Genomic DNA, 21,577 nt, shown 5'->3' with positions numbered 1-21,577 from the left:
CCCCCCCCCCCCCCATCACAGCCATGGAGTACAATCTCATTAAGTGGGACAGCTGCAGAAAGGAAACACGAGGAAAAGTCATGTCAACACCATTTCATACACAAAGGTGTGACTCTTCCCTCCCTAAGACCTGATACAGTCATGCCTACCACACACAAAGCTATTACAACACCGTCAAGTAGTGTTTTACAAAGCGCATTGTTCATTTCACACTAAAAACTCAGTCAGCTCTGTTAACATCAAAGAACAGATCTGCAGTAAAGAAACAAGTGTCAGATGGTCTTTCCTGTGTCTGCACATAAAAGCTCAATGCTGTCAAATCACCATTCAGCCTGGCCTCCAGAGAAATCCCATCATGTTTCATATTTGTTGGACCCGAGCAGTGGAATCTGCATCTGTACCAGGCACCTCCTTCTGAGCACCTACTGGTATTCATTACAGCGCTGAAGAAAGGTGGGCCAGCTCTGTGAGGAAAATAAGCTGGGCTGGAAATCCAACCACTGTAAGTTTTTCCATTCAGGTGACACCACATAGTGAATGCAGAAGTTTACATCTACAGTGCACTGTGTGTCCTTAGGTTCACCTGGCTTCACTACGAAGGCCAACTGCAATGAAAGAGTCATCAGCATTCCTTCTCAAGGCTTTGGCTGCAGTGAGCTCCCTGCAGGCTGCATGTACACGTAAACCAAACAGATTATTCAGGGCTGTCCATAGTCTCGGGCTTCAGAGGAATAAAAAAAAAATTAAAGATTCAAACTGCTTTGCACAATGCAACAGAAGGATTCCTCTGTCAGAGCAGCAAGGCAGAATTAAATCCCTCAGAGGGCAAAAGAAACCCAGTCATTACACAGTATTTGCTGTCTTAATGCTACGCTACAAAAATAGGACACTCACTCATCACAGTTGGGTTTTGCTCTATTTCACATCACTATATCTGAGCAGCAAACATAACAAAGGAAGAACGTACTGTAATGCTAGGACAGGGCCAAGTACAGACAACATGTTAACTGTACTTCATACTGGAGTAACAAACCAGTGCCTGTGCTTAGAGAAAACGACCTCTTCGTGCCCCTGACTTACAGGGCTGTAACTGCAGTGACTTGTTCTACAGCTGTATGTTAAAGCCAGACAGATACACTATCTGTACTAGTATGTCTATGTCTCAGAAAGGCACTCAATAGCATAATCAATCTAGTCTAAGATAAGATCAATTATTTGAATATGCAAAATGACAAGATTTAAGGCTACCCTTAAGCTTGCAAAAGCATTCTTTAAAGTTCTTTAATAAACAAGCATGCTCTCTTTAGTTTGGATACTGGAATACTTGATTAAAATCTCATGCTTATGGGAGCAGCAGCTGCTGTGGGTACATTATAAACACCATGTTCATCCACAAGGGCAAGGCTGATCTTCGTCATGCAGGGACCCATCTTGTGCTCTAACTGCTATTAAAATCCTACCCTGTAGGCTCACCAGTTACCTTGGGGTGAAAGCTGTCCTCTTCAGAAGCTGATGGTTGCAGCAGTCAATCTCAGTTAACTTGTTACATGCTTAACCCAAAAACAAATCTCATCAAATGAATAAGTTGCTACACAAGAGGTACAAGAAATTTCATCTCCTCCAAGCAGCTTATGGCAGCTGAGGCTGCTGATTAAGGACAGCAATTTACTTCTAACTGGAACACTGATTCTGTACAAAAACAGCCCAGCACATCAGCTTATAAGAACTATCAGGAGACTACTTTCAAGCATCCAATATTCAAGGCTGAGCTGCAGAATCAAAACATGAGAAAGGAAAAGAGGAAAAAAAAAAAAGAGTAAGGCAACACTGCTCAGCTGCTTTTGGAGGAGGCTAAATTATTCATGGACATCATGCAAAGTTATCTGCATCAAAAACACTTCTGCACCCCTCGCCCTGGTTGCAGAAAGCAAGCGATACCATCATTCTGCTCAGTGAAATACTTTCCCGTGTTTCCCCAACACGCATTGAAGCCAAAGCATGTAAAATACAAACAAATCCAACCAGCTTCACTCCTGATGCCAACCTTCTTTTAGGATATATGAGTAATTTGTACTCCTGCCTCTTTGAGAATCATTGAGAACTGAAAGCCTGGCTTACATCAGTGCTACACTCAAAGTGATGCATGCACATGCATGAGGCATCCTATTGCTAATAGGCTCTGGTAATACATCCCAATTTTGCTATTGATACTGGATTGTAGTGACAGTAGCTCTTGAGAAGGTAAATATCAACACACCCAGCATCCACGCAATTCAAGTACTGACCCTCTCAAACTTCCTAAATTTCATCTGCTGAATCCACACAGTGCAATAGGCATTTCAACAGGATGCCAGTACGATGAATGGAGAAAAAGGAAGAAAAAGGATCCAGCTTTTGCACAAATGGCTAATAGAAAGAGTTCCTCTCAAAGCAAAGAGGCACTGGGTTCTGATGTACCAAAAATAAACGCAATATATACTTCTACCCTATAAATTAATCTGTCACAAGTGCCTAGATCCAGAGCTCCGCTGCCTTTCCATTTCCCCTGGTTCCCTCCTGCCTCTCTGACTTCCACAGACTGCCTGTCACAGAAACGCAGCTAAAACAAACCCAGAGAAAGATGGTGGTACCTCAACTCAGCACGTTCTTGGCACTACAATTCAGTGTTACCTCAGAAGGAGCTGCAAATTAAATAAACTTCCCAACCGATATTGCAAAAGCCAACGATCAAATGCCTTAGTGACAACTCGAAAACATCACAAAGCAGCCTGAAAACAGCTCCCCTTCACCCCTGTCACAATGTGTTCTGTGTCCTTATGAACACATGCTTTCCCTTCACCCCTGTCAAGCTGATCAATCATTTATAGTATTTCATAGCAGCTTACCCTGAACTCGATGTCATCGTGCTACAGATGCTTGCAGGCTATTTGTTGAAGTCTCACTTTTACTGTGAGCTGCCTCAATATCTTCATAGTATTACTAAGAAAATTAACAGGAGAATATTAAGAGGCTAACAAATACACCCACCAGCCCCTGGTACGTTCAGTAGCACTTACCTTTGCCTGTAGTCATTATCTGCAGTGTTCCCAAGCTGCTGGGAAGAGCTCTGAGCCCTGCAGTGTGTGTCTCCGTAACTTACCCACCAGCAAACTCTCCACCTCCCAAACGACTTCTCCCTATGACCGAGCAGATTGCCACCCCTCCTCCAAAATAAAAGCCTGCTCTGCACTCAGCTGAACACAGCTTGTCCTCCTCTGCCTGTTAGCTCACATCACTCTGCTTTAAATGTAAGGGTTTAAAATGTAGAGGGCAGTAACACGCTTATTTACAATGCTGTGTAATAGAAAAGAAACAGAGGAAGTCTGGCCCATTTCTATCCTCTACAAGTAGCCAACAACACTGATTCAAAAATCACTGTATCATTTTCCCAATCCCCGTGCACGTGAAGGAGCATTTCCTTGCTTTTTTTATACATTTTTGTTTTCTGTTTCAATGTGAAAACAACATCCAAAGAGAATAACTCATAATGGAAAATTTCTTTGCACAAATGCACACAGCTTCAGCACAGTGTCAGTTCTAAACCCGTGTTATCATAGCCACACCTCCCAGTCTAATTCTGGTGCTGCTGACAAATCATATCCCACCCACAGACACATGGCAACATCCCACATATGTAGGTTAGTTTTCTCCTTATAAACAACAGGAAAACAGCATCCAGTGCCTAGGTTTACTATCAGCATAACATGGGAATCCAGAATCACTCATTTTCAGCTCATTGCCTCTGAGCCGTCAGCTTCATCACCAACCAAGGAACAGACCAAGCTCAACATACAGCTCATTTATCTTAAACAGTGCCTCAAATACAGAAGTAGTTCTGTATTTCTTCTTCACAGACTTTGGGCAGCTGGAATCACCTTTGCTATTTCACACTGTTTTAATCCAATTACTCTTACAACTCTCACAAAACCAAGCAACTACTAAAACCGCATCCTCCTCTCACCTTACTCTGCATAAACATACCAGGACATTCAAACCCACAGAGAAAAGACAAGCTTTATGCACAGGTCCTTCCAGACATGAGGCTAAGGAAACCTGTGCTGCATGGATTTCTTGCATAAGTGAAACTGTTTATGTCCAGCAGCCCCTCTCCATATCACAGCCAATTACAAATCATGGTGCAATGCCACATGAAGACAGCAGCAGACTAGCAGGCAATTATTGGCTCTTTCATGCTGAAAACGTATTTGTCCCAGGGGAATAAGGCATAATTAGCAATAGCAGTTACACAAAAAATAATTAGCCTGCTGAAAGCTTCAAGGAGGAAAAACTGTAATTTTTGCTTGGAGAGGCTGACTAATTACATGCCAAATAACAAAACAGAGATGCACTAAGCATCACTGAGAAACCCAGCATGGATTTTAACTTCATATTCTAGACAGAAAGGTCCTCTGGTAGCCTAGCAACAAGCAATACTTCAGCATACCAAAGCTTCCCTGCCTTGATGAAACACTGATGCAAACCTCCCCCACCCCGCTGCTCATTTGATTCCTGTATTGTTACCAAACAGTGAAAACAAGATCTAGCAAAAAAAAACCCAACAAATCCAAAATAAACTATTCAAGATAAACTCAAAGCAGCACTAGCAATTCAAGGCACAGAATGGTAAATAAATGTCTGAAAACAATTAATATTTTGTGTGTAACAAAACTCATATTCTGATTAGAGATGATTCACTACTTATACATGGGATCAGAACGTGACCTGCTCTTTTAAGGACCTTTACTAGTAAAGGTGAATCAATTTTTGTTCACCTGGGAATCTGTGTCTCAGGAAGCATGAGTTAAGACAGATCAGCACCTGCACCCATCCCACCCATCACTGGGAGCAGTCCAGAAAGCTTATCACAACCGAATTTCAGAGCTAGAAAATCAGTTTTAATTGTAATTCTCCAGTGACAACTTACTATGGCATCTTTCATCACCTCAGAAACAATTCTTGCCATCCCAACCTGCTCCTGTTCTGCAAGAAGTCAGGTCTGGCAACTGCTAGTCACCACTACTGCCTTCACTCCATCCTGCTCTGCCCTACCCAACAAGTACAGATTCCATGTACTCACAGGCGAGATCACACAGTTAGACTGACACTTTGTTAGTAATCTGGTTACAGAATCTAGTAATCAGATACAACCTCAGCTAGTTTTACCATTTCAGAGGCACGCCTCAACCCCGACCAACATAAAGCCCTTACCCTAAGGTGGAATCTGAGACTAAATGTGCTCACTGTCAGGCAGGTCTGTTCCACTGACTGTTCTCTGCCAGCAGCACCAGCCCCTGTCCCACCTAAGATGTGGGAGCCATCCAAGGCAGAAAATCTAGAGCAAGCAGATGCACCTTCTGCAATGCCATATTGTGCTGACAGATGCTTACAGAACTGAAATCTGCACTAACGTTTGTTCATCTGCCTTCCCAAACCTCTGGGAGGCTTATGCAGCCTGTATAGAGCTAGAAATTGCACCATCTAGCTACAGAGAGGCACTAACATGAGCTTTACAGACATAACACCAGTTTACTGTATTGCCTGTTATGAATCACACCACAGTGTGTGCTGGGATGGTCAGCAGGCTGGGGACCAGAACCATCTCTAAAGCCAACAGTTAGCAAGCAGTGGCTCTGATACTATTCAGGATTGTGCATATCTGCACTATAACTGCATAATAGCTAATAACTGCACAGCTAAAACTTGCACTGCAAGTCTCAATTAACCTCAGTCTCTCACTCTTCACTAAAGTTCATTTTTTCCACACATCTCACCTATCTCGTATTAACACTCTTATCAGTTGTGACATAAGATTTTCAACAAAGAACACTTTCATTTGGGTTAGAAAAACCCCATGTAAACTTTAATTTAGCTAATGCCACAGTCAGCTCCCAAATCTCTTCCCTCCTCCTGGAGAATAAACCCAACAAAAACCCCACCCTCAGTCATCAACCCAGCACATTATTTAAAATGATACCACAGCAACACACCTCACCACAAAGCTCACTGCCCACCTCCTCGAGCTCCAAAGAACAGCAATCTACACAGTACAACACATCAAATTAAAGTCTGCTGTACTTTAAAAATGAGCATGGCAAGAAGAAGGGCATCTTAGGAATGAAAACATGTATTTTCCCCTGTTGTAAAAGAGCAGAGACCTCTGCTCTCTTGGCTTCCAAGACAGCTGTGGAAAAGAATGAAGACACGATCTCTCCTGCTCTCAGCTTTGCAGAGAGCACAAATCTGAGAGGCCCCTGTAGCACTGAACTCCTGTTTTTCACCTCTGCTTTACCCAGCTCTTGGCAGAACGATCAATTCCCTCCTCTGAACCAGAAATTCACTCAAAAACATTTCTAAAAGTAAGCGGTACATGAAAAGCAGCAACAGGCTCTTGCTTAAAAGCAAGCAAAATCCAAGTCTCAGACAAGAAAAACAGAATAAAGCTCTGTTGAGAGCTCTGACCTTTTACCAGTCACTCACATCCAAAAGAAATGAACTAAGAAACTGCAAAATACAATTCCCAAGCAACGTGAACATCAAGCACTGTGGGAATACAAGAAAAGCTGTTCAGAGCAGCAGCTGTGGAGCAAGATAAACAGCATGAGAACCAAGGACACCTCTGCAAGGAGAAGAAGGGTCTCACAGCTCTGATTGGATACGTGCCTGCATGGACAGTTGAAAAGTGTTTGTAGAATGCTTTGTTGACATGTAAAGGTGGTTAGGAAAGTTGTAAGGGCGGATGGGAAAGTTAGAAACAAAAACTTGTGAAGGTATAAGGGATGCGAGAACTTGTAATGTCTGCAGATGTGAATGGACGTTCCTGAGTTATCATTCATACTCTTAGCAGTTTTGCATCCATTTGAATGTCTCACCAATAGAAAACTAGTGAAGATGCCAAAAAGAACACAGGGATTTCTACTCACCACTCGAGCTCTGGATCATGGTTCCAGATTTTTGGACCTCATCAAATTTTGTGAAAATTACATTCAATCTGGAAGTCAAAGAAATAAATCCGCAATCAATAGTTGAATTTAATCTTTAGGAGCCTTTCTAATTCAAGATGCTACAGGACAAATTTCATGCCAACTCGGGGCATTGGGAACACTATCAGAAACATCAAGGGAGGGGGGAGTTACTGTAAAATTCAGAAAAATCAAATCACAACATGCAATGGCTGATAAAAAACAGAAGAGGAATACCACAAAAATGAAAGAAATATGACTGGAAATACAACACTACCGAAGACATGGCAGATCTCGTTGTAAATACATCTCCAGTTCACGATTACTTTGCCTATTTTTAACAATTTGCAGAATAGAAAAATAAAATGCAAACTTTGCACAACACTCTTGCTTGGCCCTGACATTTCTTTCCTAAGCATGTCACAGGCCCAGTGGAGCATAAGATCTTTACAGCATCTCATTATTCCTTCCTAGAGAGCACACTCCTCGAGGCCACGCTGCAGCAGATGTTTCCACTGGAAAACAAGAGACAGCAGCATTCCTTCCATCTGTGTGCCTCTGAAACAGCCTCCCCCCATGCTCCCCCTGTGCACTCACACTGACATCTATGCCATCCTCAGGTCTAATTACGCTCTGTCCTGCATTCTAGATACTAAGTGCATGTAGGATGGAAGAACTCTGACCCCAGGAAGAGGTTCAATCATGAAGCATGTGAAGCCTCGTAAAGGAAAGAAGAAAATAAAAAGAACCCCCAAACAGTTAAAATACAAAAGCCATTTTCAACGTACCGAGATTGGGGTAACCCTTTTTTACTGAGATCAGCCCTTACACGTTCACCAACATGTCTGTAAATTTCCACAAGGCTGTTTATTGCTGCATCTCGAACCTGAAGGAGAAATGTGAGAGAAGTCAATCATCTACAGTTTAAATAAATAAATCCCTGCCCTACCTTGGAGAAAGAAATTTGAGTATTTCTCAGCAACAACAGCTGCCACTATATGCAGTGTATAATCGGTCACTGTGGGCTGCAAGGCCACACACCACCCACGGCAGCCAGGGGCTGTGAGCACCCAACAAGCAGCTCTTCTGCTGCTCTGTCCATAGCAGCAACAGCCCCAAACACATCCAGCCACAGAAAACCTGGAAGGATCACAGGGCTGCATGAAGCTGATCAAAGCTGTGCTTGCAGGACTGGGAAAACTCATAAGAAAGCTTTACTGCTCAGTTTTATTTTTCAGAAAATAGTTATTTAAATAGTAATTACAGCAGATGCTCACTGAGTTCCATAAGCTGTTAAGAACGGTATTAACTAAAACCAATAAAACCTGAACACCATTCCTTGTGAAAAGGGCAATAACAAAACAGCTTCTGATATCCACAACAAAAGGGAGAAAATACCACACTTGATGGAGATCTTTGTTTCTCCATCATGTTTCACCAAGAGAGGGCAGCACTGACCGAGCAAATGGCCCTGATGTCCCAGAGCTCAGAACATACGCTGCTGTCAGACTGGTGTGTGACCAGCTCAGGCATGAACTTTGTGCAATGAGGTGGAGCAGGTCCCTAAGAGGCTGATCTCTTGACTCATCTCATTTCCCACTGGGAGCTGAGATTGGGCTGTGCCAGGCACATGAAAGGCAGCAGGGAGGGAACATATTTCAGTCCCCTCACCAGCTTTCTGGTTTCTGCAACGAGCTCACTGATGCAAGGGGCACAACGCCTCTGTGCAGCAGCAACTCAGCATCCTGAACCCAGCATCCTCTCGAAGTAAGTTTGCTCAGTCACATCTCGGGAACAGGGAGGACCCTGAACCTTACACTTCCTTAGAAACCTTTGAGAAGGAACCAGTTTATCCTCCCTGCACTGGTGAAAGCAGCAGGAGAAGCTGCTTCCTACTTGGCCCTCTTCTTTAGCAAGGGGAGGCTCCAGAGCCAGTACAAACCCATTCCCCAGTTGTCCACCTCACACTTGCCCTCCAGCTACATTCCCACTCTAAACCTGGATCATGAGCACTACCCATGCTGGATGGAGATCTGCAATATTCAGAACCTGTAGGTGCCTGCACTACATAACATCCATCTCAACTCTGCTTCCTCACCACCACCCCCCCCTTCTCCTCTCACCAGCTTTGCTCACATCCAATTTCAGACTAGGTTACAAGCTCTCCTTGGCAAGAGAGCTCTCTCCCATGCAATAGAACTGGGGCAACCCCAACTTAATATGTTAAAATTGTAACAAAGATGGCAGACAAGAGAAGGACAACTGCATCTTCCAAATCAGGATAGAAAGCACATAGTAGAAGCAACATATACTTATTGCAGTATGTACTGCTGATGTCAGTTTCTTATACAACTTATCTTCCCTCTGCCCCTTGTTCAGAACCTTCCCATACAAGCTCTGGCAGTGCACACGGCCAGGCTGTCAGTCTGGTCCTGTTTGCCCTCCCTGCCCAGACTGGTTCTTATCTGAAGGTACACAGATGCTTCACTGAGCCCTGCAGCTTCCCCTGCACTCAGTAAGGTACAGGAGTAGCTCTCTTCCCACAGAGGTTTCTGCTCTGTTCCATATAACCTGCAGATTTTTGCTGTTCTGTTGAACTTCTGATGCTACAGCAGGCATACTTCAACTCTGAGCCACTCAAAAGCAACCAAGAGCTTTTCATAAGCACCATTCACCAACAGCAGCGCGTTTGTCAGCTAATTTATCAGCCAGAACACAGAGCCCCACCTACTGACAATGGCACTCAACACTACTTTCAGAAGCAACTCACAGCAAAATCTTACCTGGCTGTTTGGATCTCCAAGTAAGTTACATATATGTGGCACTATCTTACTCAGCGTTAAACTCTGAGCTCCAGATCTGAGAATAAAGAACAAAAAGGGCACTGGTGTGAACAACAAAGCAAGTCTGCAAGCGTAACTTAGATTTGGAGGAGGTTCTGACTTACGCATTGAGTGTTGCAATAAGGCAGAGACAGATCCCTTCTCTTGTCCGGAAATTCTTGTGTTTGAATCCTCCTAACATCCTATCCCACACGTACTGTGGGACATAGAAAAAAAAAAAGTAAGACAGAAAACAGGAGCAGTAAAAAAAAACCTTTAAGTATAACTAGTTCTTTGCTGAATTCATAGTAACTTGCCATGAACTAAAATAACATGCGCTGTACAAAGCAAGAGCCTTCCAGCACCCAGAACAACTACACTGACTGCCCCTTGATGGATCCAAGCAACATTCACACACTCCCATGCAGGCTCTGACCACCCACCCATCCAATAGCATTCTCACATAACATGAATCATCCATAACAGAGGCATAGGGAGATTAGGGCTTTAGAGATGGACACAGGAGAACACCCTTTGATAGAAGAGAGTGAGGAAAAGTTAACACCCAGACAGAGCACCAGGACATCAATAACAACTCAAGCAGCTCCGCTTCACACAGCTCCTCTCACACACCACACAGGGCTGTGCAGCACACCTGAGGATTAGCAGCCTGTTCCATGATTTTCAGCAGCAAGGTCTGATCCTGCTCCCGCACAGAGTCCTTGGAGTCCCCCAGCCTATCCAGCAAGCTGGGCAGCACTGCAGAAAGAGAACAGCAACATCCAGATCTCTCAGAAGGAAACCACCACAGCCGCACAGCCCCTCTGCTGTTCATGGGGGTTGAGACATCACTAAGTGTGCCACGGGTGGGACACAGGGGAAAGGCAGCATGACACACAGCCCTTACCTGTGCCAATCTGGGCCTTGAAGCGGTCCTGCAGGCGGGACACCAGCGCGGAGATGATGTCGATCCCCAGCAGCACCACCTGGAAGCAGAGGACAGGTGTCAGCATGAGGCTGAGGGCCAGGCAGGATGCAGATTCCACGGGCTTTGCTTCACAGTGTCACAGAACTGCGGTATAAACCCCACCCGTTGTACACGTGTAGCGTGTGTGCAGCACGCGTACAGACCGCAAACAGGGAGAGCTCGCTGATGCCGGCAGGGGGCGCTCTCCGCCCCGCCCCCTATGCAAATCAGCCGTTGGCGCGGAGCACGCTGGGTATCGCCGCTCCGTCCGACAGAACGCCTTCCAACGGGGCCAATAAGGGCCATAAGCGCGGTCCGGTGTGTTCGCAGCCCGCGGAGCGCGCTCCCGAGCCGGTGGGCAGAGCGAGTAGCGCCGGGTGCGCGCGTCCCCTCACCCTGAGCTGTGGCAAGGTCGGCTCGTGCTTAGCGCGGGCGCGCGGCAGCCGCCGCCAACCGTCCTTATCTTGGGGTTGCGCGGCCGCTCGATGAACGCGTGGTGAGAGCGGCACTGCTGACAGCTCGGCAACACAACCAGCGCCCGCTGCCTGCGGGGCGCAATTTTTGGAACCAAGCACCGGAGCCACAGCCCGGTGTGTAACCATACAGCGCGGCTGCACCGCCACGTGCTACTGCATCACACACCGTGCACATGCACGGCGACAGCCGCGTTCTGTACTGCAAGAACAACGAGCTCAGCTCTCTTCAGCTCCCACTGACCTGAGTCTGTCCTTTGCCTTTTTGGCTGTCATGCGAGATGTGGAGCAACAGCTGAAGCGCTGCTGAGCTCCCACACCACAACACAACATCTGTTTTCCTCCCTCAGACTGCAAACAGCCTTTGCATTGCTTCCAACAGACACTCAATTCTATGACAGAATAGCAAAGCATAGTGCATCTACATTAGGGCACAGCCCTGGGCCACTGCGGTGCACAGCATGCGGTCAGGATCCCAAAGGCAGGGGCAAGGCTCCTCACCAGGGCACCAGAGCAGCAGGTGCCTGCAGAACAGCTCTGGAGCAGAACACGTGCACCCAACACCACAACTCAGTTATGGACTTGCAGCTTTTCTAACAAGCTATCTGGAAAATCCACTTGCGTACAGGTAATATCCCACACCATCCAATACAGCTGATATTCCAGGACTGAAGTAGGTGATGGTCATCAACACAGGGCAGCTATTCGGTACCTGGAAGGAGTTAGCTTGCCTTCCTGCAGCCCTGCTGGATGCCCACCACTACAGCACTGTCCCCCACGCCAGCAGCCTGGCAATAGCTGGGTCAGGGTCCAGCAGCCTTAACATCCACTGCCAGTGATTTAAAACATGCATTAAGACTAGAAACAGTTCTATGCATTCTAGCAAGAAGCAGCCCTGTCCATTTATGAATGGATTTAATGAGCTCCTCTGTCACCAACACCAAGGCTTTGCTGGCAGATTGTGAAACAGATTTGTTTTAATCCCTCTGTAGGCACAGAAGCACATAACAGACAACTCTTTGTAGTTCCCCAAGGCTCCAAGCTCTGGGATCCAATCCATGACAATCTTGGATTTCTAGTTTTCTGTAGGTACCAGCTACTAAAGACATGGAGCAGGCAGCGTGTCTTTGAGTGCATGTAGTGTGTGTGTGTGTGTAATGAAAAGGCACAGCGCTTTTGGTTTATTTACCTGGGAGGTTTTGTTTAACTTGACAACATCTGATAAAAGTAAAAAGTTCAAAGCCGCACACAGCGATAGGCTCCAATTACTGCTCCTCTCTATCAGTCTGTGTCACAGCAGCCTGGCTCAGGAAGGAGGCTGCAGCCTGCCAGCTCCTTGCAGTATGCGGCACTGAGAAGAGGAGGTTGAGTTTCACAGATAGCAGCTCTGTCAGGCTCAGAAACAGCACTTAGAGAAACAGGAGTTCAGATAAGGCAATGCCCAAAGATAGTGCCAACACACATAAAATGCTTTCCTGATAACACTGCTGATTTAGAGATCCAACAGCAGCTTTTTCTTCTGTAGAGGCACTGTAAGAAAAGCCGTGCTCCTCAGCTGCTAAGTCTAACACACAAAGAATGACATCGACTGATTAAGGAGGGAACCCAACCACGGTCATGTCTCTGTGCCCTTCATCTATTTCCTCCTGTAACACAGAGTTAAGAGCAACCTGGCAGGATGGGGGAAATATAAACTGATGTTTTTCAAGAGCTTTCATATCCTCATCTGGAACTGCAGAGCATTATTACTACCATAAACTTGTCATGGTGAGATCTAGCAGTCCCATCTGTATGTTGGAAGGAGTGTTGTTTGGCTATTCCATATACATCTGCCTGCAGTGCTGGGGCTGTGCCAGCATGCGGGCCAGTTATAAAGTTCAGCCTAAGATCTATACGTGCAGGGGGGGAAAAAACCATGCAGAGCTACTCTGTGCACACACATCACCATTTAAAGAGATTTCTCCTCTCTCCTTCAAAGGACTTAAAATGTTTTGAGAGCATATATATACATTCTGTTCCTTCTCTTCAAATTCAGACATCAAAGAAGATGCCTCAAACACGAAGCACCATGGAAGCAAAGCACAGATTCTTCATTAACTCTTTCTATAAAGAAAATAGCTGCAAGAGACACAGGCCCTGCACTCTTCTGGCACATTTTGACTTTCTGTCAAGCAAATCATAGAATCATCATAGAATAACCAAGGTTGGAAGAAACCTAAAAGACCATCCAGTCCAACTGTCCTCTTACCAATAGCTTCCACTAAACCACGTCCCTCAATACAACATCCAATCGCTCCTTGAACACTCCCAGGGTTGCTGACTCCACCAGCTCCCTGTGCAGTCCATTCCAGTGCCTCACCACCCTTTTTGAGAAGTAATATTTCCTAATGGTAAAGAGTTACCTGTTCCAAGGAACCTGCTTTAGCAAGGGGTTGAACTAGATGATCTCCAGAGCTCCCTTCCAGCTCCTACTCCTCTGTGATCCCAAGCTGGTGCTTGCTGCTGCAGGCTGCTTCTGACCCATCACACTGGCACAAACCCAGAGCATGAGGTGGTGCAGTTGTCTGCACCCACAACTTTCTCTCCAGAAACAGGGCACAGCAATCTGCAGTCGCTGCACATTTCTTACCCGCAGATGACTTCATTCAGACCTTGAAGACTACCCAAATGTTACTAGGAGGGAGAAAAACAGTTGCAGAAACACATTTTTGGATCCTAAGCTGAGTCCACTGGGCAGCCTGGATGCTCTTTCAAGAGTCGCCCAATTATGTGCTGACCTGACGTAGGCCTTGCTGGTTTCTTGGATGAAGTGACTCATCAAGTAACCCAAGAGAGTGAAAACTTTTTACTTTGTAAGACAGACTAATTCAGTTGCATCGTTTTACCACAAAATTCCCCTGGTTCACTAAATAATTTGGAGTACAAGTCAGGATATGGCAGCACCAGCACCTCTGGTGTCATTTGTACTCAGCAAGAAACAACACCACGGCAAAGCAGTCTCACTCCCCGCTCCTCAGAGCTTAAGCTGAAATCCCTTCTTAAAAGGGCTTGAGAAGGCTGTAATACCCATCAACACCAGCACTAATTGTATTGTTCCTTTTGCCTGCGTGAGGCAGCATGCAGGCAAAATAACATGCAGGCCAATAACATTCTTCCAGTTGACAATGCCTCTGTGAGGACACGGAGTGATGCTATTCTGCTTCCTGGACAGGAACCAGGAGGCTGCCAGTTGACTTGCACACAGCACAGCCAGGGCTCGGCTCCAATCCTCCAGTCCCTCCACAGGAGGCGCAGCTGGCAGGGGGCAAGAAACAACATCAGGGAAGATCTTAATGGCCCTCCTGGGCCAGGAACCCATGTGCCAGCCCACAGAGCAACTGCAAGAAACAGCCTGGTGCAACATAACCCACAGCTGGGGATTCTGAACTTTGAGCCTCTGCTGCCTGTGCTCCTGGAGCTGCTGCACTGAGCGCTGTGCAAAGAGCCAGCCCGGCACATCGTGCCCCACTGATAACACTGCAGCTCTCCTTTTCCACAAAGTTCAAACAGGAGAGCCCGAGCCAAAGGAAGCAGACCTAAAAGCCACCAATTGCTCCTTTCAAGCACTCGCTATGTTCTTCTGGCCTCTATCAATATAGCTTTCCAGGCTGTGCAGGCAAGAATTTCATTCAGACTGCCTTGGGCCCTTCTGTCTCTGAGGGTTATGTTCTCAGTGCACATGTATCGACTGCCTCATCTTTCACAAAAATCCCTTTAATTCATCTCATCGCATTCAGCTGTAGCACAAGTTCCTACACCCGGGGTGACAAATCAACACTGTGACCCATTTGTCTGCCACAGCACGAAAGCTTCACCACGTTGTCTCCTTAGTACGACTGGAGCTGTGCGCACCCCATCTGCCAGCCTGCTCTTTTCCCTGCCACATGCTGTGCCTTTCCAGAGATTAAAAGTATCTCTGCCCACGGGGATGCTGTTAGAGCTCCATCCCACATCTCCCCCCACCTCCTCTTTGTTAATGACACCGCTATAGAGCTAGAGCAGAAACCTGGAGAGCACGGAAACCAGAGCAGCAAGCATAAAACAAAGACTTCTCCAGAGGATCTTTTCTTAAATAACGATGTTACACCTTCCAGGGCATGCAAACCACTAGAGGAAGGCATCAGCAAGGACCCTGCCTTTGTGCAGCTCTACCTGCCTTTGAACCCTTTGGTTATTCAGCATCTACCTGGGATGAGAAGTGCCTCGATCTCAGAACCTCACCAAACCCAGCAGTTAGAGATGTCTCAGCACAGCCAAGCACTGCCCATGCACTCCACACCGAAGTACAAACTTCCAGTTTCAGCTGCCAAGCAGGCAAACAGCTGCAGTGGGAACACTGAAGAGATTTTGCTCGCATGGACTCCAAGAAGGGTGGTAATCAACTTTTCCTTCTAAAAGAAGGATAAAGATAAATCCTCTTAGGTTAGTTGGGAAAGAAATTAGCATAAAGAGCAGGAGGACACTGAAACCAAGTAATTCAGGAGGCTTGGAAACCATCACATCATTTATCTTAAGCATAGGCCGGGCAACTGTCTGACTGAAGATATTAAGGCTGAGGTGAGCCTAAGACTCCCTCTCCCCATGTCTGAAACTCACACTACATCCCTCCTTCCTTTCCCTGCAGGACTCCTTCACCAACTCCACAGCAGCAACTCCAACTTAAACAGAAAGAGCAGACTTTTCTTCATCACAAAACCATAGTGGGCCTGGCTCTGAGAAGTACGTGTGCTGTGAGATTTCTTGGCAGGGCAGCCAAGGGAAGCTCTTCTGAGAAACGCTTCTTTCTTTCTGCAAGACACAAGGAGGCATTTGGATTCCATCACAGAGCTGCTCCGAGATCCAATAAAACTCATATTTGTGACATCCATTATTTAACAGCAAACAATAGGTCAGAATACACTTCTGGCTATTCAGAAGAGCTTTCTAAACACCCATGCATCTAACTTCACAGACCACACATGTGGATATTGTATGAACAAAATCTACATTAGCACATTCAGCATGCTCTGAACTGATTCCCTTTGCAATACAACCCAGTTGTGCTGCTTTGCCACAGCGAGACCTGCTTCTGAAGCCAGACTAACATAGGCCAACCCATTCCCAGTTAATTGAACCCTTTTCTGCAACACTACCAGTGAGCTAAAAACATTCAGGAAGTCTCCAGGCCACCCAAATCAATATAAAACTCACTTTAGGCTTGCAGTGTTCATTAGGGACATTTCAATTCTCCTGTACTAAATGGTGTCAAATCAAACGAAGAATGTATTTTAAAAGGGTCTCAGGAATTTATTCTTCTATGGATAGGCACCAAACCCTCCATTCCTTAATGATCCTGCAAATAGGCTGGGCTGGCTCTTCTGTCTACACAGCACTGCTCAGTTGCAGTGCAGACCCTCCAGTCATTCCCTAAGAGCCCAGGGGTGTCAGAGGCACCACCAGGAACCGCTGCTACAGCCACCAGCTCAGCAGCAGTCAAGCCCTTCCTGCAGCTCCTGAGCAAATTCACTTGGGTGGTTTTAGGAACAAGGCCAGCAGAGCAGCCCGAGTGCCTGAATCCTGCCAACACGCTTCTCCCTTCTTTAAGCACGCTCCTCTAGACCTTGGGGAACAAAGCATCATAAACTTGGAACGAGAAGCAGCTGCAAGTGGTGTTAGCTCCAACACCTGTGCACCTACATCAGCAAGAGAAAACGGCTTTTTTCCTGGAAGGGTATTGCCTTCCCAGCAACAAAACCTGAGTTTTATAGCTTCAGAAAAAGACTGGGGAAGAGAAATCTTAGAGAATAAAGTCAAAGAAAGGCAGAAGCAGCAGCAGCTGCTGAGCTCCTGCCCAGCTCAGGAGCACGAGCAGGGCACACACCCTCAGCAGGGCCGCAGAACAAGGACACTGTCGGCTTGGGAAGTCACATCTTGCTGTGGGCTGACACACAGAGAGCCAAGCTGCCCGGCCTGAGCCTCACTCATTTCCCAGTGAGCAGTCGGGGCCAGAGAGAGCAGAAGTTCACCGGCCTATTTCCAGTGTTTGCTGTAGGACTGCCCTGCCTCTTCATTTGTGAACTAGGGTACACATGCAGCCTCCCCATTAGTGCCTGGTGACTGAAGTCCATCCTATCAATATGTAAAGCAATCCAATTCCCCTGACAGAAGAAAGCACATTTGTGCCAAGTCTATCATTAAATCAGGTGAGAGGCTGCATGCTTAAGCGATGGGTTTGGCCATTTTGCAGGTCTGAAAATAATTCCAGATCCTTCTGGATGAAAAGCAGAACTGAAAAAAGAAAAAAAAAAAAAAAAGAATTACATTAATCTCATCCTTCCATTCTTTTGATCTAGCATCAAAGACTTTCAGGATGCGCCTATCTTAACTATGCCAGTCAGAAATGCAGTGCATCTCCAACTACTTTCAGCATATTAAGGGAAATGAACGTGCATTAAATATTTCCACATCAGATCTTGCAAGGAGAAACAGAGGTTCCTCTTACCAGGCAAGATCGTTTAGAGGAAGGGGTTTCTGTTTGCTTGCTTAAGTACTGAACAGCTCTGGCAAAGGCCTGAGCTCTCAGACATCAACAGCAGCAGGGCTCCAGGCAGACACAGTTCACACTACCTTAGATCACTACACGAGGCATAGTCCATCGTCACAGTCTGAGACAACCCAAGTCAAGAAAACTATGCAAAGATGAACATATGAGGCTCAAATGTCCTTCCTTTAGTGCAGGCTGAACACATACTGTTCTTTACTAGCAAAAGAGCACCAACAAAACTGAGAGACTGACAGAACCTCTGCGAAAGGAGCACTTAACTCCCCTTAGCTCTTCTCTGAGCACAGACACAAACCTGCTTTCAGCAGAAAGCTGGAGCTCACAGCAATAAGGAAGAAAGACGCTGTGCAAGTCAAATGAAGGAGGTATGCTCCTTTTCAAGTTTCTTTTTCATCTTTTGATACTAGATAAAAGAAAAATAAGACCCATCTTGCAGGTATGCAAGCGCTTCTAAAATGAACACTGAGCAACAGAGGTTCAAAACCCAGACACAAACACAAAAACAATATCCACATGCAGCCTAACAATGACAGCTGCAAATACACAGAACCCATCAGTGAGCACAGAGATCCTGTGACTGAGGACACTCTTCAGTCTCACCTGGGGGCAGCTCCCACCTCTCACCCTGCCAAGCCCTCAGGCTTTGATCCCAAGGGACACAATGCACCTCCAGCCCTACAAGGATGAAGGCACACCGTGGCTGTGGGGCAATCCTCACAGCCCCTCATCAGCTCTCACATCTGCTGCAGAGCACAACTCCCCTTTGTGACCAAAGACTCCAAATGACACCCAGTTAGTGATTCTGGTTAGCCAGTCACTCTTTTCCCTGCTAGTTACACCTACACTGATTCTGTTCAAGTCAAAGGAGATCCTCAGTTTTCTCCAAAATAACCGAGAACAGAACACAGAATGTCAGACCAGCACTGTTTGGAAGCAAGGGAACAGCCTTCTCACACCACTGTTCTGGGAAGGGCAAAGGAAACAGCAAGGACAAGAGAACAAAAACTCATTTAAAACAGTGTTATCTCTCATCAAGCTACATTAAAGGACAGCCAGCAAAGCCCGTGACCTCTTTACTCCTCTATTATTTGCACCAAAATCTGATTTTTAGAGGCAGAAGGGGCTCATTAGGTCAGTTAATCTGACAGCCTACACAGTACAGTTCATGGAATCCCAACCAGTTCCCTCCTGCACCGACACCAATTATGTTCTGTGAACAGAGCGTTTCTTCTGGAACAGCACTGGGACTTAATCTGATATAGGAGCTTCCAATCAAATAAAGGAAGAAGATGAGAAGTAAGAATTCTGCACAGTGATTTATTTTCTGTTAACAGTACAAACATTGCATACACCACAGGAAAACGCAGACACGAGGATCCTCCACCCCAGCGAGATTCACACGCAGCAGCTTCCAAACTTCTGAAGCGTACATCACCTTCGTACCTCTCTGATAAAGCTGTGGGTTACTCCAGAGCAAATGCAAGCATATAGGCAGCGGTCTCACTTCTTTCTAACTATCCTTCATAGCTCCCTAAAAATGAGGCTCTGAGCTCCGCAGGTGGCAGAGCTGCAGTACTGCACGCACACCAAAGGGGCTCACACTGTCCACATGTCAATTCCTGTCCCCAGAAAAGCTCAACACAGAACATGAACAGCCACACAAGTTCTCCCCATCTTCTGTTCTGTAGAAGCACTGTACAGCTGCTGGGGTCACTTGTTTTGCCTGACTTCAGAGGCAGCAAGAGCTGGCTGTCAATGAAGCAGCAGATTCGCCATTGTCCCAGCCCTACCACACCTTTCCTGATTAAAGAAGGCAGCTCTAGAGAACTTTCAGTTGCTGCTCAGCCAAGTTTGGTTGCAGAGCTGTTTTCTGGCATACACTCTATCATCACACGGCTGTTCCCACAGCCCTAAGTGCCCGCCTAATCCCCAGAGAGCAGCCCCCAGCAATGCCTCCCTTCCCTCCCCCTCAGCTTACAGGTGCCAGTCACCTACAGCTGCTGATGATAGCTTTGCAGTAAGCAGGAAGATAAACAGTCTGCAGTAATCTCTCTGCCCTCCCCAAAGTATTCGCTGGCCCACCTCTCATTCCAGTGAGCATCATTTTGAAGCCCTGCCCTCAGCTCCCTTTGCCTGTGTGCTTACCTCCACACCCTCAATTAAAAAAGGCACACGACAACCTGTCCTCCCAGAGCATATATGCCATGGGGAAGGCAGGCTATCCATCCTTGTCTTTTTCCACAACTCCCCATTTCTCAGACCAGCAGCTCACCTCTTCTCCACCTCATTCACCATCCCCACAATCCCCACAGGGCGCCTTTAGAGCTGCCAACACCACTCAGCCTGCAAGACAGTCCTTTGCAGGCCATGAACTACTCCAAATCTGTCTTAAGAAATTTCTTATGTGCTGGAGACTGAAGGCTCTTGACAGAAGGAGATATACACCACATCATTCAGATGCCTGAAGTGCAAGCCAGGCTAAGAAGGCACACTTCCCCAGAAACACTTTAATTCTTTCACCGTGGACCTTCAGGAGAAGGGACACATCCAACTGATGCTCTCATCACACAGGCACACTGAACTGTCAGCTCACAGCTATTACAGCTGCTAAAAGAACACATTTCTTAAATCCCCCTAATTTCTGCCTACCACAGTGAACAAAGCAATACCAAGAATTTTTCAAATCACAGAAATCATTGTAGAAATTGCTCTTTATAAGAATCACTTTTCTAAGTTTTCCTGAAAAAAGAACAAAAGTTAATGCAACAACTCACATGCATTTACATCAAAAAGGCAGTGGTGTGGAGAACGCATACTTGTCAGTTCCAAATCATAGTGCTGGAAGAAGAACTAAGCTGCCAGGTAACTCTGCACGTAGCTGATGTGGGTGAAGGCACAAGGAGATGCCACAGCCTGGCCTGGTCCTACAGGCACCAGCTAACACCAGCCTCTGCCTCAGCTCTGGTGTGCTGAGCCCATCAGAGTCACATACGCTTCAGCTGGCACCCCAACAAGCCAGCTCCCCTGCTGAGCTCTGCCTATTTCCCAGCCTTAGTTCTTCCAGCCTTCCTTAGCCTTGCCCCTTTTCTCACATGGCTCCACACTCCCTCTGCTCCTCCAGCCCCACATCATCCCAGTCTCCCACATTCCAGACCTAATTTCCCATTCTCCTTTCAGTCAGCTTGTCCTCAGAGACCACATCCACTTTCACAGCCATTAAAAAGCAACAGTAACAAACTCCAGAGTTAGCACAAGAGAAACAAATTATGATTTCAGCCGCTGGCACTGCAACCTGTAAGAGCAGGTACCTCCTAAAACCTGTGTATAGTTACAGCTTTCCACACAGCATCCAAAGAGAAATTCCTTCTGCAGGCCCAGCAGCTCAGGCACGCAGTGCAAGCAGCACATCAGTAGCACTCTCCATCCCTCAGGGCCCAGCACTGCTACGTTCCCTTGTATTTCTCAGCTAAATGATCTACACAGCTACCTTCTCCAGGGCCTTCATTCACTAAGCCAGAAGTACACCGCAGCACCCACCCAAGGGCTGTTCTGTCCTCAGCACTCTAATTAAACTGACATAGGAATGTGTCCAGATGTGCTGCGTACCACAGAGCAGGGATACAAGCAGTAAGGAGCAATGGGGCCAACCGCATCAACCGTGAGCAAACAGGATTCTCTCCAAAACTTCAGTGTGCTTTACTCCTATGTGAAAGCTGCAGAGTCACCTGTATTTAGAA

The 21,577-nt window shown here is 46.4% G+C and overlaps 1 protein-coding gene and 1 non-coding gene across 34 annotated transcripts in view; one reads left to right on the top strand and one right to left on the bottom strand.

Moving 5' to 3' along the window:
- The window catches only part of CLASP1 (cytoplasmic linker associated protein 1), a 132,460-nt gene that overhangs the window by 95,723 nt on the left and 15,160 nt on the right, over nucleotides 1-21,577 (bottom strand). For 31 of the 33 annotated variants that reach the window (XM_015868740.2, XM_015868742.2, XM_015868751.2 and 28 more), the window contains exons 3-8: nucleotides 10,728-10,806; nucleotides 10,476-10,579; nucleotides 9,946-10,037; nucleotides 9,782-9,857; nucleotides 7,787-7,884; nucleotides 6,960-7,027 (exon numbers count right to left, since the gene is read on the bottom strand). In XM_015868740.2, coding sequence (XP_015724226.1) covers nucleotides 6,960-7,027; nucleotides 7,787-7,884; nucleotides 9,782-9,857; nucleotides 9,946-10,037; nucleotides 10,476-10,579; nucleotides 10,728-10,806 — 517 coding nt within the window. Of the gene's footprint in view, nucleotides 1-2,885; nucleotides 2,978-3,056; nucleotides 3,204-6,959; nucleotides 7,028-7,786; nucleotides 7,885-9,781; nucleotides 9,858-9,945; nucleotides 10,038-10,475; nucleotides 10,580-10,727; nucleotides 10,807-21,577 lie in introns of those variants that run through there. The other 2 variants (XM_015868764.2, XM_032445791.1) reach the window with 2 other exon arrangements.
- LOC116653712 lies at nucleotides 11,240-11,356 on the top strand. Its single transcript, XR_004308098.1, has one exon. It is a non-coding gene; the product is annotated as a U4atac minor spliceosomal RNA (small nuclear RNA).

The sequence above is a fragment of the Coturnix japonica genome, chromosome 7, assembly GCF_001577835.2.
Source record: "Coturnix japonica isolate 7356 chromosome 7, Coturnix japonica 2.1, whole genome shotgun sequence".
Taxonomy (NCBI): domain Eukaryota; kingdom Metazoa; phylum Chordata; class Aves; order Galliformes; family Phasianidae; genus Coturnix; species Coturnix japonica.
Note: the sequence above shows the minus strand (reverse complement) of the source record. Positions and strands in the feature narration are given on the sequence as shown.